Source organism: Medicago sativa, chromosome 4 (genome assembly GCF_051527215.1).
Source record: "Medicago sativa cultivar Bolivia chromosome 4, Bolivia_mono, whole genome shotgun sequence".
NCBI classification, from domain to species: Eukaryota; Viridiplantae; Streptophyta; class Magnoliopsida; order Fabales; family Fabaceae; genus Medicago; species Medicago sativa.
In genome coordinates this window covers 87,392,491-87,414,057 of record NC_140752.1, presented here as the reverse complement: position 1 = coordinate 87,414,057, position 21,567 = coordinate 87,392,491, and the positions used below count along the sequence as shown (strand labels likewise).

Here is a 21,567-nt window from a genome sequence, read left to right as displayed (position 1 = left end):
CTCTTGTGGAAAAAGATTGCACTTTGATGGTATGTTAAAAATTAAATTCTCCTTCTATGTTATTAGTTGTGTGATTTTAATATTTGACATATCAAAATTGATCACGAACAAGTGTTTAATTTTAAACTTGAGTAACTTGGACTTAATTCCAAAGTTATATAAATAAACAATTTTATTTATTGCAGTCAAGATATATGAATCAAAAGTTCATATAAATTAGAATTTAGAGGATATGAATCTCTAAACATAATGATATGTGTTAATTTGATGACACATAAATTAGAAATGATAAAATGATATTTTTATCATATTTATTGATGACTGTGAACTTTGGAAAAATAAAATTGATATGCTTGAATGTTCAATTTTTTATAACGAAAATTGAAATTTATAGAGTACCCAAGTCTAAGAACAAAAATTCTAATTAAGAAATTTTTGAAGAAAAGACAATCCAACTTGTCTTATTTTTCGAACTTGGGATTGTCTGGACTATATTAAGATCATGGACCCCAAGAGAGTTGAACTCACTAGTAGAGCCTATGAATGTGTATTCATCGGGTATGCGATAAATAACGAAACATATAGGTTTTATGACCTAAATGTTAAAGTGATCATAGAATTTAAAAGATGTCGAATTCTATGTAAATATTTACCCCTTTAACTAAAGAATAGTGGGGGCACTAGTGGGGGCTCTAATGGGAGCACGACATTAGTGGGGGCAAAATACATTTCCCTTTAAAAATTAAGAACTAGTGGGGGCACTATATCTAATCACATTCATGTAATTAGAAATAGTTATGAAAACATCATACAAGATGTTATAGAACCTCAAGGAGGTAAGAAAGCTAAAATTGCTAAAGAGTATGAACTTGGTTTATACATTGAAAGAAGATTCATTAAGCCTTAAAGAAGTTATATCCTCATTGGATGCTGAATTATGGCAAAAGCAATAAACGATGAAATGAATTTTCTAGAGTCTAACAAAACATGACACTTGGTTGACTTGTCTCATAGTTGCAAAACCAATTGGTTGTATTTGGATTTTTGAAAGAAAAAAAAAGAACTAAAACCTGATGGTACGGTTGATGAATACAAGGCTTTCCTTGTAGTCAAAGGTTTTAAACAAAGAGAAAAAAGAAATAGACTTCTTCGACATTCATTCACCAGTCACGAAAATCATATCCATAAGAGTACTAGTCCCTTTAGCCGCCATTTATAACTCGATAGTACTCCAAATGGATGTGAAAGTTGCCTTTTTATGGTGAACTAGAAGAACAAGTCTATATGGAACAACCTGAAAATTTTTGCAATTCATGGACAAGAAAACAAGGTCTGTAAGTTAGATAATTATTTGAATGGTCTAAAAAAAAACTCCTGAGGAATGGCATGAAAAATTTGACATTCTAATGTTATCGAATGAGTATAAAGTGAATGAAAGTGACAAATAATATTTGCACGATCATATGTCTCTATGAAGACGACTTGCTCATATTTGATTTAAAGATTCATGTTATGAATTATGTGAAATCATTGTTTATCAACAACATTGATAAGAAAGACCTAAACAAAAAAAAAAAAAATTGAAGTAATTCTTGGTTTCAAGATTACTAGATCAGAAAAGATAACTTTTTTGATAAATCTCACAAAGTTGAGAAGATCTTAAAGAAATGTAATTATTTCACCGTAAACTTGCAATCATATATTATGATCCAAGTGTAAGAACACTTGAGATGGAATTAGAAAAACAGAATATACGAGCATCATTGGCAGCACTTAGGTATGCCACTGAATGTATTAGATCCGACATTGTCGAAGTCGTGAAACTCTTGTGCAAGTTTACTAGTAGACGGATGGGAAGCATTGCCATGCTATAGAAAGAGTCATGAGGTGTCTTAAGAAGACTATGACTCTAAGATTACTTCACTAGGAGTAACATATTGTACTTAAATGGTACAAGATATAAATTGAACATCTTTCAGATGAATATTTAGCGACTAGTGTTTGCACATTGAGCATCACTAGAGGAGTTATTTGTTAAAACAAATGATATTGACTCAGTCCACTATGGAATGAATCTGAGATGAGAACACTAGATAAAACTAGTGAAGAAGCAAGTTGGCTAAGATCCTTGCTAGCTGAGATCCCTCTATGGGAAAAACCGTTACCAGCTGTGTTAATTCATTGCGATAGTACCGCGGCTATTGCAAAGATTAAGAATCGTTATTACAATGGTAAGAGACGACAGATAAGGCGAAAACATAGCACGATTAGAGGGTGTATCTCTAAATGGAGCGGTTAGAGTTGATTTTGTACGTACGAATGAAAACTTAGCTAATCCTTTGACGAAAGGACTTAATAGAGAGAAAGTCCAAGAAACATCCAGTAGGATGGGACTAATGCCTACAGCCCACAAGTGATGGTAACCCGACCTACATGACTGGAGATCCCAAGAAATAGGTTCAATGGGTAAAAACAAGTCATGAAGTGGTAGAACATGCTATGAGAGAAAGAATTTAGAAAGCATGATCCTGCAGCGAAAGAAGGATGAGGTAATAGTAACTCTTAATGAGATCTATACTCTATGTTGAGTGGGGTACACAGCTACAGGAGTACCCTTGATAGACTCACCTATACGAATGTGGAACTTAGGCCAGTCCTATGGAATTTCGAGGCAGAATTCCTAGAGCATTCGTTAAAACCGGGATACACGTGCAGGGCCTTAAAACGCACGGGCTTTTAGAATACACCTATGAAAAGGTTTGTGTGTGGATTCTATGTCTGAGATAGAGTTCAATGCTGTAAGCAACTCTTGTTAAATCAGAATATCTTCCACTATGCTAAGGTTCAAGTTGTTGGCGACACCTTTGTATATTAACAAATCTTATGGAAACGTTTTACGTTATTTCTCGAAACCATTTTGAAGTCAAGTGGGGGATTGTTGGAACACTAGTTAATTCTAGTGAAGAAAATTGGAAAGAAAAACACTATGAAAAAAACTAGTGTGTGGGTGTGACTTAAAAAATGTCCCACATTGAAGGGTCACCCCAACTAGTAAGTGTTTATATATGGGAAAAGTGACCTCCAAGGGTGTGCCCTTGGGGTACCCAATTTTGTGAACGGATGAACGCTTAAAAAAAAAAATTGATATATATTTTTTTTTGTCACTTGAAAATGTTAAATTAATTAATTAATTAATTTAATCATTATCCGTAAGCGCTACGCGTAACAAATAAATTTGTTACGATCCGACCCGATCCAAAAGCATATCCAGAAACTTCCGGATATATCCAATTAAGAAACAAAACACGTTTGCTTAAGGATTAAGCAGACTTAGTCCCCAAGTCACTCGTTTTTTGTTACAAACTCTCCCTATAAAAGGAGAGCTCGCCCCATTTGATTCTTCACACCGAAAATTCACAGTCGATGCTTCCTGTGTTTTTTCCTCTCTTCTCCCTCCGACTTGTTTTTAACAAGTTTCTTCTGCTTCTACTCCTTTCTGTCCCTTCGGTATTAAGAGTGTTCTTAAGACCATAGTCCCTTGGTCTTAAGTTCATAGTCCCTTCGATAATATATGATTCTTCGGAATATAGAGTACTATTAAGATCATATTAAAGAATGATCTTAACAGTATATATATATTATTTTAAAGAGAAATGGTGGTATCACCATATTTGAGTGGTCGTAGTGCCATATTCATGTTTTGGAGAAGTTAGAATGGTGGTAACACCATATTTGAGTGATCTCAGCACCATAATAGAATGGTAATAATACCATATTAATTTGAACGGTTTCGAATAGAGCGGTTACGTACCGTATCGAGTGACTTCGATCAAACGATTGAGCCATATTTTGAGGGTGTAATTCTCGAACGATTTTTCTACTGTGCAGTAGTTAATCGAACAGTTGTAGCTGGGCTTGTTTTATCCTGGAGGCGGCGTGGTTGATAGTCTACCTTGCACAAATTTGGGTAGTGCCACGAAACGTCTTAAAGAGAGCGACCTGGTCGTGACTCAACCTAGTAACAACTTCGGTAGATGATAGAATTTGGAAATTCAAATTTAACAGTTTGAAAATCCAAAAACAACAGACTCTGATACCCAGAAATATAAGAGGGGGGACATATGAAAATTCACCATCACTTCACTTGCATCATAAGTGGAATCGCCACTTATATCAATATCAATACTAGTTATAACATATACGATCTCATAACAAAACTTTAAAAACAAGATATTCAATGAAAGTGAACTAAAATGATTAATAACATCACTATAAACAACAAATAAAAACACATACAATTGTTCACCAAATAGATTAAAGAAGAATATAACCATAAATATCCACACACAAAAAGTGTCTCATCACTATGCCCACATGTAAAAGTAAAGTTTTATCCTTAAAAGTCTAAATAGCCACCCACGTCTTCTATCAGTAGACATGGCGATAAACATTTCCCTCCAATCAAGATCCGTAAACTTTTCCAAGGCTTTCCCGTAGATGTCATCTGAAATGTCTCCTATCTCTTCAAGAGCAACCACACACTTAGTAAGAGAGCAATTTGTTGTTACATGTGAAGAACTAGCCTCCACAATCTTACCCCATGCCTGAGCCCATGTTGCAATTGCATCTCCCATCTGACGTGATGTAGACTCTTTCTTGGATGTACGATCTTTTACTTGAATTTTTTGCTTCCCTCTGCATGTGATGCACTCCACTTCTTGTGTACCATTGTCTGAACTATCATTATCAACACATACATAATTTGCACTCCTGGTGTTCAAGTATTGATTATCATGCTCATTTTCTTTATTGATATTTGGTTGGTCTTGGGCAATTGAATAATGAAGTACTTCAGTTTCATTATATTTGTTGAATATGATTTCCAACAACTTATAATGGTCACACCCTTTATTTTGAAACTGAGATGCTTTATCATGTGTCTAAAATAATATAAGCATATTGTCAATACATTAAGAATATTGACAAATAAAATTAATTTAAATCTACAAACAAAAACTACAAAAACTAAACCATACCTTAAGGTAATTTTTCCAGACCTCTTCACTTGCAGTAACAGTGTTGGTTTCTGAATTCCACACAAATCCAACATTTTGCAAAAGTGAATAGAACTCATGAAACATGGCTCGAAGATGATGCATTTTTGCCTTTAATTGTTCCTCTTCATAGGAGAAATTAGTTATGGAATTCAACCTATTAGTCATCGAAGTCCATGTTCTAGTATGAAACACACCATTTGACATATTTCCTTTTGTAACTTCATCAACCATAATGTCAATGAAAGTTTTAGTTACTATGTCAGGCCAAAACGTTGAGTCACTATTGTCAACATTAGTTGTCACCTATCATAAAACACAGCATTACAGTAAGAGGAGTGCAACAGATGCAATGAGACACAATTTGGAGGCCGCCCTGATAATAGCAAAATCATATTTTATATCAATTTAGTTTTATTTCTCATTAAGACATCAACGGTGTAATGTTTATTATAACCACGTCAAGAGCAGATCATATCCTATATCAATTTAATTCACTTCAAAAATGTTGCTGTTAATGTATAACGATGTAATTATTATAACAACGATTAACAATAGATTCCTATCAATATCAGCAGTGTACCAGAATGGGCATACACTCACCTCGTTCCTCTGCAATATGTAGTATTTAACAACAATGTTTTTAGATAGTTACTTACACTATAATCAATTCAATGCTACGTATCTTAACTTCTAGCTAAGAAATTACAATAGAAAGTATTTGTACTTGTATCTACTATCAATAAATAAATCTTTGTTTGCTTATAAAAAAACATCGTTATACTATTAGAAAGCAAGTGGAAAAAAGGGGCACCATGCAGTTGAAGGACACATGAAGATTTTATTACAGATGCCTCTGTCATCATTCTTGGAACAATTTCTACTTGAGTGTAGACAAGGGTTCTTACAATAATCTAATATGCCATCTCATTCTCAAATATCACAAAATGGAAAGCCATCTCATTCTCAAATATCACAAAATGGAAATCTCCACATGACAACAATTGGCACCCAAAAGTAATGTAATAGAAACTCGAGGGATCCATCAAAATGCATGTGAGGAATGAATGATACCTTTTCAGCGGAACAGAGATGATGACGGGGTGATGGAGCAGAGGCAGGCACGGCGGCAGATGCAGGAGTGGCAGCAAGTGCAGCAGGGCCAGGGGAAGAGGCAGAACCAAGAGAATCGGCAGAAGCAGACTCAGCAGCAGAGGCAGGTGCAGCACGAGCAGGGGAGGATGAAGAAGCAAGAGCATCGGCAAAAGTAGACTTAGCAGCAGAAGCAGGTGAAGGCGCAACGGCAGAAGCAAACTCAGTGGCATTAGCAGGGGCAGGTGGGGCATATTGCGAACGATAGCCGGTGATCTTGGCCCCCTTTATGGATTTTTCAACCTGTTTAGTAACAAGCAATCACAAACTCTTATGGTTGTTTCAGTTGAAGTTATCTAAGCTCGTATTCTCAAAGAAATTACCACACTCAACTCCCTTATGGTTTTTAAATAACTACCTGCTTGATATTAAAACAACCCGCGTACTTTGTTGTGATGTTAACTTTCGCTGACGGTGAGTTTTGTCGCAAGAAGTCAACTATTCCGTCAGGTATGGGAGGTGGTCTCAAACCTGCTTTAAATGTCTTTCTTAACTTTGCAGCTTCATTACGTGACTTGGCAGCCGCTTTCTTTAACATGGCATTTTCCATTATACGGAGTAATGGTCCATAATCAAATGGTATCAGTTCTATTTCCAATGACTTCAAGTTACACAAAGAATGGAACTTAACCTCCAATAAATCAGGAACTAAGGAGAGAACCTAAGCGATTATAAATGAGAGTGAATTAGTATCATTTTTATGCAAGTCAATTTAATATTGAGAAAGTTTAAAAAAATAAATATAAAATACATCTTGAGAAGAAAGTAGAAAACAAAGATTGGAAACATGGCATGGTACCTGAAGAGTAATTGAAGTGGTTGTCAATGATTCTACATTGGTAAGGTCTCGCAGCCAATTTAATAGAACCAAAGCAAGCTTCTCGGTAGCTGAATAATCTGGCACATCAATATTTACTTGTTTAACAGAAGACAGACCGCTCCCACATATTTTCTGATCAAGACTTTTGGGAAAAGTAAATGTACAAAGCTTTGGAGTTGAAAGCTCGATTTTGGCAAAGTTAGATGAATAATAATCGAAAGCTAAATTGACAAGTGTCTCACTTGAGATGATGAGGGTTTGAGCATCCTTTAACACCTTACAATGACAAATGACCAAACTATTCAACTTGGTAAAGGGGGAAAAGGGTTTAACACGACTGTTATCATCACCACAAAAGGCAAAATGAGTTAGATCCAAGTGGGTTAACAAAGGTAAATTCAAAAAATTTGGAAATAATGTTTCATAACTACCCCGTCTATCGTTAACTGAAAGCTTAAGAGACGTAAGAGCCTGACATTTAGAAATGCTGTTCATAATGAGATAACTCCCACCAGTGACAGAGATTCCTAAATGGTGGATGTGGATGTTATAGGAAGAAACATAGGTTAGAACCTTATGAAGGAGCGAAGACTCGATAATGCCTGCACGGTCAAGATCTAGAGAATGCAGTGCAGCTGAGGTATCACGAAGAGTGAAAATGTTAGACACGAATATGGCAAATTTCTTTACAGTGGAAAATCTTGAAGAATGCAATATAAGTGTTGGAATACGTTTCCAAAGATGTTTCCATCTTTTGGACAAAACGCAAGTTTGAACAGCGTTTTTGGAATTTAATAATGACAAAATGTGAAGTAGAACGCAATCAGGTAAGTCGCTTATCCTGTCTTGATTCTCGTCATTATCATGCCTTGCAATCTTCTTGGGTGGAATCATTACCTTGTCTGCTGAATTAGACATTATTATTATTCAGATAACGAGTACCTGAGGAAGTATGCAAACAAAAACAATATGGAATTATATTCTGCAATATAACGGAACAAGAAGTGAAGTGAAATTCACAAAAACCTCACGATTTAGAAGAAAATAATTTATGAAAACGATTCAGCAAGTGTTATTGAATCTCATCTCATGCAGAATAAAGATTTAGGGGGAAAAATATAGAAGGAAATACCTGGAGCGGTGATTATTTGAAAATTGGAATGAAAATCTGTTTGCAAGAGAAGAGGTGGATTCGAAACGGATCGCAACACATCTAGGGTTCGTTTTGTCTGATTTGGTGCGAATGTGCGATGTATGGGGGGAAAACAAAAGGATTTAATTTTCATTTCCCGCATCTTTGAAAAATGGTTTTCATTTTTTATTTTCTTTTTGACAATTATTAGATACGAGTATTAAATTAGATTAGAACAAGATAAAAAAAAAAAGTTAAATATGTTTTTGGTCCCTATAAATTTACCAACTTATCGTTTTAGTCCCTCTAAAATTTTCCTTCGACTTTTAGTCCCTATAAAATTTTCAATAGCTACTTTTGGTCCCTATTTTTAAGTTAACTTTAGTATTTTTTAATGAAATTATGCATCAATGTGTAGAATATTATAAAAATATTTCCTAAAAAAAATTAGAGTTTTTTAACAAAACCTAAATTTAATATAAATTTTTAACTGCAAAAATTATAAAAATTCATATTAAATTCATGTTTTGTTAAAAAATTCTAATTTTTTTTGGGAGAGACTCTTATAATATTATGAATTTTTCTGCAAAATTTTATTCAAAAATATGTATTCTACATATGAGTTTACTTTAAAATAGGGACCAAAAATGAATGGAAAATTTTTGGGGACTAAAAGTCGAAGGAAAATTTTAGAGGGACTAAAACGAAAAGTTTGTATATTTATAGGGACCAAAAACATATTTAACCCAAAAAAAAAATTAGATCAAGTTATGATTATATATGCTTTAAAAAAAATACCCCTTCAAAAGAAATACTTTAGAAAATATGTTTAACATTTCATTCCTTCAAAAAAAATGTTTAACATTTCATAAAATAAAATGTCTAGCTCGTCTATTTTTTGAGTATTCCAAAATAGGATAAGTCATGTTCGGATACATATTCTATATTTTTTTAAGAATATATTATTGAATTCGATTAAGATATTTCATAGATTCATTTACGATGTTTTTAAAAAATTCTATATTTTTTGTTATAACCATGGTTATATTGTTTTTGAGTAGAAACCACGACTGTCTTTTGTAAATTGTGATTATATATCAATGATGAATTATGAGTGTCCATTTAAAAGTATATTATACATCCATATAATTTTTATTATATAATTTACTGACGTCGTATCTTAAATTTCAAACATTCTTTGTATCCACTTAATTGTATCACATCGTATTCGTATCCACTTAACTACGTATCTAAGCTTCATAGCTTATATGGAAATTTGATAGTTCAGTTTTGGAGGTTGACAATTTGCTTCGAATATGCGATTAAGTTGTTTGGCTTCTAACATGTTCAATTGAATCCTCTTGAGTTTTTTTTGTTCCTTTAGTTCACCTTCACTTTCATTTACTCAAACTAGTCGTCTAATTACTAATATTGTGGCCTAGACCTCCAAGTCCCTTGTTCATCCAAATAGGTTTCTCAATTTTCAAGATGAATCTTGTTGATTTTTTTTTTGACCCTGTGTAAAAATAACAATGTTTTTAATAGTTTTATTTTTAAAAAAAAAACAGTGCTTTTCACTAATGAAAAAGATTAACCATTAAGATTAAAAAAATAATTAATTTAGGAATTAAAATTGACACACATTCCAAAAAAACCAATGAGATGTGTGTACTGTGATGTGTTGTTCATCTCTTCTCTCTCGAGAAATGAAAATCCAGAAACCCTAAACGTAAAATTCATCGATTACCGTTCAAAATGATGAAGAAGAAAGTTCCCGATTGGCTTAACAGCTCTCTCTGGTCAGCACCCACTGTTCCTCACTCCCCCGCCGCGGCTACCACCACCACCACCACCACCACCGAAGAATCCTCTCCCGTCCACAGCCCAATTTCACCTCCCCAACCTCCGTCTCCTCCCATCGTAGTTCAAGATCCTCCGCCTAAGCAGATAATTGAAGATTCGCGATCCGACGATCACCATGACCACGATGTGCCTCCTTCCGCTTACGACGTCTCTCACCATGCTCAATTATTGACTGAGGTAGTTCCACTTTAACAACTGATTCAACGTATTTGTTTATTATGGTGTTTGTGAGTTTTGATTTTTGGAATGGTTTGTTTTTGTTTTGGTTCAGTTGTCGAAGAAGGTGATGGATATGCGGGAATTGAGGAGGATCTCATGTCAAGGTGTGCCTGATTCTGCTGGGATACGTTCTACATTGTGGAAGGTGTTATTGCTATTTCTCTTTCAAACTGTTTTCTCATTGATATTAGTTATGATTATTGATGTCTTGTTTTTCGCGGCAAAGAATGGAAATGCAGTGATGGAAGTGTATTGATGATTCCCAAATAGTGGATTTAGTTAGTATAGACTATATGTTCTTTTTTGTTATGGAAAGAAGCAAGTGAAATTATAGAAAAGTATTATCGCAACTTACGCTTATTGATGTTTGCAGCTTTTGCTTGGATATCTTCCACCGGATCGAGCGCTTTGGTCATCTGAATTAGCTAAGAAGAGGTCACAGTACAAACAGTTCAAAGAGGAGATTCTAATGAATCCTGTAAGTCAACTGCTTAGGAACAAAGTTGTGTAATGTTATCATCTCAGATTATGGGGTGAAGGGGTGTTTTGAATGATTCTTTAATCGTGAGTTGTTGGTAGGTTGAACTAAAATCTGTAGAATCAAATTACATTTCTTTGCACATCATCTCCAATCTCTATTGGTTCTTACATCAAACTACTGGCTAGGGGAAGAGAGATAATTCTAAGGAGTATATTATCAAATTAATTTTTAAATATGATCTGATTTTACTGTTTTTTCTGTTACATTGGTAGATTACATGTTTGTCCAAGTGCAATCTTTGTTGACTTGGTGATTTTTAATGCATGTTGTTCTATTTGCTTTATCTTTTTGGCTCTGAATGTTTCTGTCGCTAGCTAGTCAGAAATCACAAGGAGGATGTACAACTCCACTATTGGTGATGCTGATGATGCCGCCAAACGTGACAGGGCCTTGCTCTCTAGATCAGAAATTCCTCATGATGAGCATCCTTTGAGTCTTGGGAAGACCAGTGTATGGAATCAGTTCTTCCAGGTACTATGCAAATGAATCTGTTTTCGTTAGACATTTGAATATTTCTATATGAAGTCACTGATCATGCATGGACTATCAACTTTGTTGTATATATAATCGATGAACGACACATCAATGCATGATACTTATCACACGTTACTTAAATTGATCCATTAATCTCTAGACTTTTTAATGCTTACTATATCACAAGTATATTAATTTGATCCTAATGTACTACTCCCTCCGTTTCAAAATGAGTGTCGTTTTAGGTGTTTACACACATATTAAGAAATGCAATGATTAAAAGAAAGAGAATGGTTATTTTACCAAATTATCCTTATTAACTATTGGTTAGTTTTAAAAGTAATACTTTGGAAGTAGTGTGCAGAGTATTAATTGGAGGGTACAATTGAAAAGAAAAAATTATTATTGCATTGGAAACTGAAAGTGACATTCATTTTGAAACAATTTTTTTTGGCTAAAGCGACACTCATTTTGAAACGGAGGGAGTATAATGCTTTGGTATGCAAAGGCTGTTGTGATGTAAACGATCCTCATTGCATTCTGTAGGATACGGAAATCATAGATCAGATTGACCGAGATGTAAAGCGCACTCATCCTGATATGCATTTTTTCTCTGGTGATTCTAAATTTGCAAAATCTAACCAGGTTATTCCTTTATTTTTGTGGAAATGGGTATAGTCTCTCTATAATTCAAGTCTTTTCCAGCATGAACTTATTGGTTTTTTATTTTTGCTGACATTTTCAGGAGGCTTTAAAGAACATATTAATTATTTTTGCGAAGTTAAATCCAGGAGTAAAGTATGTCCAAGGGATGAATGAGTTATTGGCACCTCTATTCTATGTGTTCAAAAATGACCCAGACGAAGAAAATGCAGTGAGTATATTATATATTTTTGACTTGTAATCTCTTAGTTCTCAGTTTATAATCCATCATTGAGAAGAATATTACATATAACCCTGATGTTTTGTTAACCCCTTTTTGTAATGTCTTGTTAACCTCTTTTTGTAATCCATGCTTTGCTAAGTCCACCTGTAGTCTCCTTTACATTTAATTAATTATATTTTTGTTGTGTAAAATCTTATTAATTTATTATATTACATATTTTCCTAGGAACCTTTAACAATAATTTGTGTAACATTGATTTTGAAAATTCTGTTTAAAAAGTGCTTACCCGTGATAATCAGAAGCACCATATGCATACCTGTAATTCTTTACCTTTTCCACGCATAGAATTTCATGTTTTCTGTTTCCTCATTCCACTGGTTTATATTTCCAAGTGTATGCATAAATTAAAGGGGAAGCCATAATGGGGGTAGAGATGACAAATCAAAATTTAGGTGTGATCAGTATAAAGATATCATTAATTCCAATCTATAAGAACAAAGGGGATATACAACATTGCGCGAATTATAGGGGAATTAAGCTAATGAGTCATACCATGAAGTTATGGGAAAGGGTGATTGAGCGAAGACTAAGAAAAGAGACTCACGTTACGTACGGATAACCAATTTGGTTTTGTGCCTGGGAGGTCGACTATGGAAGCGATCTACTTACTTTGACGCGTGATGGAGCGACGGATAAAAAAGACTTACACTTAGTTTTCATTGATTTGGAGAAGGCGTATGATAGAGTACCTAGAGAGATTTTGTGGAAAGCCCTGGAGAGGAAAAGGGTGAGGATTGCCTATATTAGAGCTATCCAGGATAGGTATGAGGGAGCTTCGACTAGTGTGAGGACGCAAGATGGGGATACCGTAGATTTTCCCATAACAATAGGACTGCACCAAGGGTCAACCCTAAGTCCTTATCTTTTTACTTTAGTTTTGGATGTACTGACGGAACACATTCAAGAGTTAGCACAAAGATGTATGCTTTTTGCAGATGATGTAGTCTTGCTTGGTGAGTCGAGGGAGGAGTTAAATGGGAGGCTAGAGACCTGGAGGCAAGCCTTAGAAGCGTATGGCTTCTGCCTGAGTAGAAGCAAGACGGAGTATATGGAATGTAACTTCAGCAAAAGGAGAAGTGGGTCTACCTTGGAGGTGAAAGTTGGAGACCATATCATCCCCCAAGTTACACGGTTTAAATATCTTGGGTCCATAGTACAAAATGACGGAGAAATAGAAGCTGATGTACATCATCGTATTCAAACTGTGGTTGAAATGGAGAAGAGCCTCAGGTGTTTTGTGCGATAAGAAAGTACCACTTAAGCTGAAAGGAAAGTTCTATCAGACAACAACAGTCAGACCGGACGGAGTGTTGGGCGGTTAAGAGCCAACACGAGAGTAAAGTAAGTGTAGCGGAGATGAGGATGTTGTGATGGATGAGTGGTAAGACTAGACAGGATAGGATTAGGAATGACACCATTAGAGAGAGAGTGGGGTAGCACCTATAGTAGAAAAGTTGGTAGAAAATAGGCTTAGATGGTTTGGACATGTAGAGAGAAGACCCGTAGATGCCGTTGTAAGAAGAGTAGATCAAATGGAGGAGAGTCAGGTTAAAAGAGGTAGAGGAAGACCTAAAAAAACCATTCGAGAAACCATTAGAAAAGATTTAGAGGTCAATGAGTTGGATCCAAATATGGTTTTTGATAGAACACTATGGCGTCATTTGATCCATGTAGCCGACCCCACTTAGTGGGATAAGGCTTGGTTGTTGTTGTTGTTGTTGTTGTATCAGTATAAAGGTAGCATTGCTCACGGGAATTTAGACAAGATATCTTGCTGTGATGTATGATCACGGGAAGGGAATGTGAAGAAAAAATTATTGTTAGTAATAAGGAGTCATGTATGATTATGGTGCATTTTATGTTCTCTTTTATTATTGGTTTATTGTGCTTAACAGCTCCCTATTACAATATGCAGGCCTTTGCTGAAGCTGATGCGTTCTTTTGTTTTGTTGAGCTATTGAGTGGGTTGCGAGATAACTTTGTTCAACAACTAGACAATAGTGTTGTGGGAATCCGTTCAACTATTACAAAATTGTCACAGCTTTTAAGAAAACATGATGAAGAGTTGTGGCGTCATCTTGAGATCACTTCCAAAGTAAGTGTTTTTAATATATTGTTACAGTTTTGCTTTTAGTTTACATCACTTCCAAAGTAAGAGTTTTTAATATATTGTTACAGTTTCGCTTTTAGTTTACATTTGGACATATATTGAGTAGGCTGTGCATCTATTTTAAATTATTATATATAGTATTTGATATTACAGTTAGCTAATTATTTTTTTGTTCGCACATTGTGGTATATACTGTTATGCAATTGATTGTGGTGTTTGTGCACTACTGTGTTCTATTAAATTTGTTAAATAAACTAACATGGAATATACAAAAATGCAGGCTCTTTCCTGCTTCATTGCTTTGATGATATTACTTCCTGTGTTAGAATTGTTATTTTGACTTTTAGTTTTTGTCTGTTAATACCTTTTTATGTTTATCCATCAATTAAGCAACAGGGAGGGGGTAATTAGTCTGTTTACAATTTTGTTTGCATACTTGCCAAATTATTCAACCATGTATTTGCTATTGGCTATTAAACAGTGTTTCAGTAATGGCTCACTTTTCTTCTTTTGAATGTCAGATCAATCCCCAATTCTATGCATTTAGGTGGATCACTCTCCTATTGACTCAGGAATTCAATTTTGCTGACAGCCTTCATATTTGGGACACTCTTTTAGGTGACCCAGAGGGTCCACAGGTACAATCTTGTTCCGATTTACTTTGTAAATAATTGATTGGCATGTAGCATTTCAGTAATGGCTCATGTTTCTTTGATGGAAATAATAAGTTAGATTGGATTTGAAGTTGCGAAGTTACTTTTAGTGTCAATTTGCTCATACTGGTGTTGATTTTTCATTAGTGTTTCACTTTGCATTGCTACTCTTATTCCACTTTAGAGGATCCCGATTGTGAAGAAAAGATGGAAGATATGGCCATATTATCGGGACATTAGAACACGTTTTTTTTTCCCCTCCTTATTTTCTTTTGTGCATGTGAGCGTGTTTCGTAAGTCTCCAGTTTTTAGTGACTATTGTTTGCTACTTGAAATTCCTGTTGCTTCTTAAACTGTATATAGAACTGGTGAGTGGTGATGGTAGATCGGGAAGTTAATGAGTTTGGGTAATGTATGTATCTTTTTTGTTCTTAAAAGAACTTAAATTGGGAAACTGACACAATGTTCTGCAGGAGACTCTTCTCCGGGTGTGTTGTGCAATGCTAATTCTCATTCGCAAGCGCCTCCTAGCGGGTGATTTCACTTCAAATCTCAAGCTGCTACAAAATTACCCGTCCACAAACATTAGCCATTTGCTCTATGTTGCCAATAAGTTTCGTGTACAGTCAGTCTAAGGGTTCTCGTTCCCCGCATTTTGCTTTTGTATCTCTAATTTAGTGTTTGAAATCCAATGTTTGTAAATGACTCTAAATTTGAGGCTGCAGCAACTATTTATTTTCTCGTGCCTGATGAAACATGCGTATAATATTCACATCTCCCCACTCTTCAAAGAATAATAGTTTGTTTAGACATTGGATCAAATTGTGATGTGAAATTATCAAGTAAGTTATATTGGAGTATAGCTATTACGTAGCACACTATTTTGAAGTTATGATACTAGTTAGAGACCCGGGGGTAAGTTCTCGTGAGCTTAGCTCAGTTGGTATGGACATTACATAATATATGGAAGGTCCGGGGTTCAAACTCCGGCCACCACCAAAAAAAAGAGACCCGGGGTAAATTTTACTGATTTTGTTTGTATATTTTATTTTAAATACATAAGTAAAAATTAGTCAATTTGAATAATATAAAAAGATAAATGATATTTGTACAACCATTTATTGAGAACTCTCTCATATTCATACTATGTTCTTATTTTTTTTTCTCTATTGTTTTTGCTAATGAAAAAAAAAGTTGTTACAAAAATTGTTTCAAATGGTTCTTTAAATATCATTAATCTATTCATAAATATACCAAACTCATCTGCTTGAAATTTCTTTATCTCTTTGATGAAATTATTCTTAATAGTTTACCGTGTTGCACCTTCTGGTTGCCGTCGAAAAAATAGTTGTTGATTGGCATACTAATTTTGTTGCATATGCATAAAATCCTTTGTGTATAATGCATTAGTTTTTTGGAAAATAAATTTTGTTTTTGAGTGAAAATAGTGTTCACTATTTTATACTACAATGAATAATTTGTATCTATGTAATTGTAACGTTTTTAGTTCTATAAGTTTCTTTTTATTTGGATTAATCACTGTAACACTTAAAAACTGTTGTTTTCAGGCTCTGATGTCATACATGACACACTATAATAATGCCATATTGGGAAATAAGACGACATTAGAGTTGAAAATTAAGAGTCCCAGTGAACATAGTTTAGTTGGCATGATCATGCATTATCATATTCATCTTGAAAAAGAGTCCCAGTGAACATAGTTTAGTTGGCATGATCATGCATTATCATATTCATCTTGAAAAAGGTAAATTCTAGCCACCGTTTTGCTTGGAATTATTTTTTTAAAATCAAGAAATAAGAAAACTTATATGAATTAGTCTAAAATGATATTTTAATCTACTTTTTATTTTACGGTCATGTTAACTTGAGCCCTAAGGACACATGTTAAGGAAGTCAAAATGAACAATTTTACATTGAAAAACATGATGATTTAACTTTTAAAAGTTGACTACACGATTTTTAATACGTATATTTTTATAATAAGTTCCTTAATATATGTCATTGAAGGCACAAGTTAACATTTGCCTTTATCTTAATATAAATTTTTGACTAGCTATTTTTTTTTAAAAAAAAATGTAAAAAATGATTTTTGTCATTGTGATGAATAATATATAAAGTGGGTAAGAATCCCGTGAGCTTAGCTCAGTTGGTATGGATATTGCATATTATATGCAGAAGTCGGGGTTCGAACCTCGAACACTCAACTTCTCCGCAATTAAATTGTACCAGCTGACAAAAAAAAATAAAAATAAAGCGGGCAAGACAAAGAAAAGTGTAGTAGCAGGTGAGATTCATTGATTGATTCGGATCCCTTTTTCCTTTCTATATTTGATTTGATTCATTCACTCGCTTAAACCGTACTTCAACTTGTAATTCGTCAGATTCAGACCCAAAGCAATGGTACGATACACACTGAATCTTCTTCTTCTTCTTCATCATCGCAATTTTCCATCTTCTCAATTCATTCTTTGATTTCAGGGTAGCACAACATTACGCTTATACTTAACCTGCATTCGCAACACACTCGATGCTGCTATGTGCCTCCAGGTTCACTAGCTCACACCATTTTCTATATTCATTCATTTTGTTTCCGATCGATCATCAATCATATTTTCGTAATTGCAGAATTTTCCTTGTCAAGAAGTTGAAAGACATAACAAACCCGAGGTTGAACTCAAGTAAGCATTTTCTCACTTACTCCGATTTATGTTAAGATTTTCACCTAACTAACTTAATTGAATTGACGTTCCTTTTTTCTTTTATTTGCAGGACCAGTCCTGAACTCCTTCTAAATCCTGTAAGACCCCCGTCTTATATCATATTTACATATAATCCTATCTAAATGATGTATGCTTTAAAGAAATTATTTATTGTTGCATCAATGCTTCATTGAAAATTGTGTGCTGCTGCTGTTATAGGTTTTGATATGCCGGAACGAGGCTGAAAAATGCTTAATAGAAACCTCTATCAATTCATTAAGGATAAGTCTTAAGGTAAACCTTTTTTCTTCTTTTTTGTCATATGAAATTATTTCTAATCTCAAATTCGTCTCTGCCCTTGTTCATATCATGTATTATTCATTATAGTCTCACTAAATTGGTCTCTGCAAGTGGCATGTGGCACTAGTCCAAAGATACCCTTAAGGGGTTTCAACATGGTACCTTTCCTTTTAGGATTAGGTAAGACCTATATACATGGGATGCGACTGTTGAAATGGGTTTTGTAATGTTTTGCCAGAAAAGTGCGTCTATATTCTATGTAACGGTTACATTCAGCCCCTTTTTTCTTCACTAGAATTGTTTTTTTTTAATAGCACCATCATTATTACTATGATATATTTGATAGGAACTGAGTCTGTTGGCAGATATATGTGTCTAGTACAATCAGTTTTCAGAGGTCTTCTTAGATGGCGTGTTGAAATCTATCAAGTTATATCCTTTAGTTAAATAAATTCAGATTTGTGAATTTAGATGATAACAGCGCTAATGGTTCATTGATCATACTGGGGTTGAATTATGGTAGAAGAGTTTTTAATATAAGTTTTAGTGATTTAGTAAATTATATAATATTTTGGATACATTCATCCTTTCTTGATGTTTGTTGCATTCTCTCCCAATACAAGAGCATCTTTAAGGCGCCAAAGTAGCAATAAATTGGCTACAAATCTTGTGCTTCAATTAACTTGTGGTGATAATTCATAATTTAATTCTATTAGCAGATAAGCAAGCTATATCAAAATTAGAATATGTTAGCAACCATCAGATTTACAGACGAATTGCTAATATTCATTGTTATTTGTCCCTAATTCCTTATTCTTATTTTATTTTTAATTCATATTGTGCAGGTGAAGCAGGCTGATGAACTTGAAAACATATTGACGAAAAAATTTCTTAGATTTTTGTCAATGAGAGCCGAGGCTTTCCAAGTACTGAGGAGAAAGCCTGTGCAGGTTTATAGCTCTTGTTTCCTTTTAAATTTAACTACGGTGTCTGGCGATAATTTTTCGATCAAATAAATTAATGTTTAGATATTGGTGATAGGTAAAATAACGGTGCAGGGCAGAGGGATAACTTTGTATGAAGTTTCATTGAATCTAGAGAGTAAAAATATTTGTCGAGTTTGCCTCAGATATTGCATGTTTCCGTGATTGTATATGGAATTAATACCTCCTTGTTATTGCCAAGCATAGGCCTACATACAACATACTCTATTACTATCAAGTCTCGTCTTGTTCATCCTCTAATTCCTAGTTAACCTTCGATTGAAAAGGTGATAGAAAATCATCTTCACACACAATACACTTAGACAGGTGAGGTGAAGAAGTGTCGACTTACAAATAATCCTCATATTTAATTTATTTTCCCCTTCTACTTTAGCACCATTATATATACATATGAGTGTCTTTAGAGTAATGGTTCAGGAATCACTCAATATAGAGTTTTTTATTGATCAATTTTCTGTGTAGTTGGTTGTGCTGTGTGTGGGAGTTCATTCTACAAAGCCTCAGTTTCCTTATAGTAACATTCAAAGAATTGTGGCATTGACATTAAATGCTACATTTTTTTTTATAAAATCATTCACTTTTGATTCCTTAACAAGTTCACTTAGTAGTAGTGGTTCATATTTGTTTTTCTAAATTCACTGTGGTGGATTATTTGCCTTGCTAACAATGTTACGATTCTTGCTGGACAATCGTTAATGCAGGACATAGCAAATCAGAAAGTCATATTTTTTGTTATTTCTCTTGGCAGGGATATGATATTAGCTTCCTTATTACAAATTACCATTGTGAGGAGATGCAGAAGCAAAAACTCATAGATTTTATAGTGCAATTCATGGAGGTAAGAATTTATTGACCCTATAACTTATTTTGCATTTCATTCTGTGGCTTGTACTGATATTGATTGAAATCTATGTGACATTTTCTGAAATGATATCGGAAGTCCAACCTTTAAAATGTCAATTACCTGAATGCTGCAAATAATTTAGTGATATCAAAACTTGTACCATTTAGAAAACATTACATACTACCATAAAACAAAACAAAAAGAACAACATTTTGATATTCTTTTATTAGGCTGTAACAATATGTTTCAATTCTCAAGGGGGGTAAGGTGCACTAGGGGCTTGCTTACTGCTTTTCCATTAACATACTTGTAGTTGGTACTTGGTACAGTACACACTAGAGGCATGTCTGCTATACTTGTGTTGAATCAAAATATTTACTGATTACTGATGTAAACTTCCCAAAAAATGATAATATGAATTAGAGCAAGATGATGTTTTCTGTTGCCTACTTTTGCTGTAGCCTTTCTGAGATGTAAAGTGTTTACTCTCATTGATCCATTGCATGTTTCCTTTGTGCAAAGACTTGTCAATACTTTTTCTTCTTTTTCTACCATTACTGCAATTCTTCTGCTTTGTTGGCATCTACTAGCATACTAACGACTTTTAAATTACAGGATATCGATAAGGAGATAAGCGAGCTCAAAATGTCAGTGAACACACGGGGGAGGCTTGTGGCTACAGAGTTTCTGAAGCAGTTTATCTGATGCTTTGGACTAGTTAGAATTAGAACTACCGAGTCTGTAAATTGTACTATTTCAAATCTAGTCCCACCTTCCTCCTGATTATTACAACTGCTTGTGTCTTTATTATGTCCAGTAGCAGAAGCAGTGCCGAATAGTTTATGTAGAGAGAAATATTAAGTCAAATTGGAATCTTGTGTCTTTATTATAATCGGTTATCACACCTAATGTTGATCACATCTATTATCTTGTGCACTGTACTGGTTCAAGTATCCTTTAGGGTTCAAATTGTTGGTCTCCCACCTAAAACATCAGTCCATCATTGGATAATCATATGATTCCTAGGGCAAGAGCCTCTAGTAATATGAAGTTTGGATGGGAAGTAAATAAAGTCTGACCGGAACTTCCCACTAAGAATCGATTTAAGACAACAACAGCAACCAGGTCTTATCCTACTAAGTAGGGTCGGATTTATGGATCAAATTACGCCATAGTGTTCTATTATATACCATATTTATCTATATCATAGAAATTCGACAAAGTTTTAAGTTGGCTGTCGAGGTCTAACACAACCCTCTTCTTCTACGCGGGCTTGGGACCGGCCTTGGTAGAATTTAAGAATTCAGGTTTGTCAAGAAAGAATCAAATTTAGGTTCTTCATAACAACACACTGATTTTTCGGATGTTAATTAGCGAAATTCTTCGTAAAAAGACGATTTTTTTCCTTTTAAATTAATAACATTAAATTAAAACTCATTGACTTTAAAATAAACAAATAATTAAGTCTCTCTTGAAATTTTCAAAATAGTAACCGAGTTGTCTTACATAAAAAATATAAAATTTCTAAGAGCAAGACACTTGGAGCATCTTCAATGCTAGAACAATGTTGATGTTCCAAAGTTAATTTTTGTGGGCCAATAATTTTCACGTAGGATTCAAGAACACTCCCTCATTTTCACTCCAATGCTTTTAAGTTCTTAATTTGTTTTACGGGTTCCACCACGAACTTCACATATATATTTTCTTTTCCTTTCCTCTTTTCTCTCTCCTTGTT

At 34.3% G+C, this 21,567-nt stretch overlaps 4 protein-coding genes across 4 annotated transcripts; 2 read left to right on the top strand and 2 right to left on the bottom strand.

Moving 5' to 3' along the window:
• Window positions 1-4,238: 4,238 nt before the first annotated feature.
• LOC146933257 (L10-interacting MYB domain-containing protein-like) lies at window positions 4,239-6,443 on the bottom strand. The gene is made up of 3 exons (XM_085705004.1): window positions 6,129-6,443; window positions 5,037-5,360; window positions 4,239-4,940 (listed from the first exon to the last, which is right to left on the bottom strand). The coding sequence occupies exons 2-3, from the start codon at window positions 5,286-5,288 to the stop codon at window positions 4,365-4,367; spliced, it is 828 nt and encodes a 275-aa protein (XP_085561130.1). The 5' UTR covers window positions 5,289-5,360; window positions 6,129-6,443; the 3' UTR covers window positions 4,239-4,364.
• A 109-nt stretch (window positions 6,444-6,552) lies between these two features.
• LOC146933256 (putative F-box/FBD/LRR-repeat protein At1g66290) lies at window positions 6,553-8,338 on the bottom strand. The gene is made up of 3 exons (XM_085705003.1): window positions 8,159-8,338; window positions 7,006-7,928; window positions 6,553-6,867 (listed from the first exon to the last, which is right to left on the bottom strand). Exons 1-3 carry the CDS (start codon window positions 8,319-8,321, stop codon window positions 6,553-6,555), a joined length of 1,401 nt encoding a protein of 466 aa, XP_085561129.1. The 5' UTR covers window positions 8,322-8,338.
• Window positions 8,339-9,814: 1,476 nt separating this feature from the next.
• Window positions 9,815-15,786, top strand: LOC146933255 (uncharacterized). Its single transcript, XM_085705001.1, has 9 exons — window positions 9,815-10,198; window positions 10,293-10,385; window positions 10,614-10,718; window positions 11,100-11,252; window positions 11,802-11,900; window positions 12,001-12,129; window positions 14,117-14,296; window positions 14,833-14,949; window positions 15,438-15,786. The coding sequence occupies exons 1-9, from the start codon at window positions 9,914-9,916 to the stop codon at window positions 15,597-15,599; spliced, it is 1,323 nt and encodes a 440-aa protein (XP_085561127.1). The 5' UTR covers window positions 9,815-9,913; the 3' UTR covers window positions 15,600-15,786.
• A 1,440-nt stretch (window positions 15,787-17,226) lies between these two features.
• On the top strand, window positions 17,227-20,752 carry ARPC4 (binding protein). The gene is made up of 8 exons (XM_085705002.1): window positions 17,227-17,385; window positions 17,464-17,532; window positions 17,611-17,663; window positions 17,755-17,782; window positions 17,904-17,978; window positions 18,830-18,934; window positions 19,737-19,826; window positions 20,448-20,752. The coding sequence occupies exons 1-8, from the start codon at window positions 17,383-17,385 to the stop codon at window positions 20,535-20,537; spliced, it is 513 nt and encodes a 170-aa protein (XP_085561128.1). The 5' UTR covers window positions 17,227-17,382; the 3' UTR covers window positions 20,538-20,752.
• The last annotated feature ends 815 nt before the right edge of the window (window positions 20,753-21,567 follow it).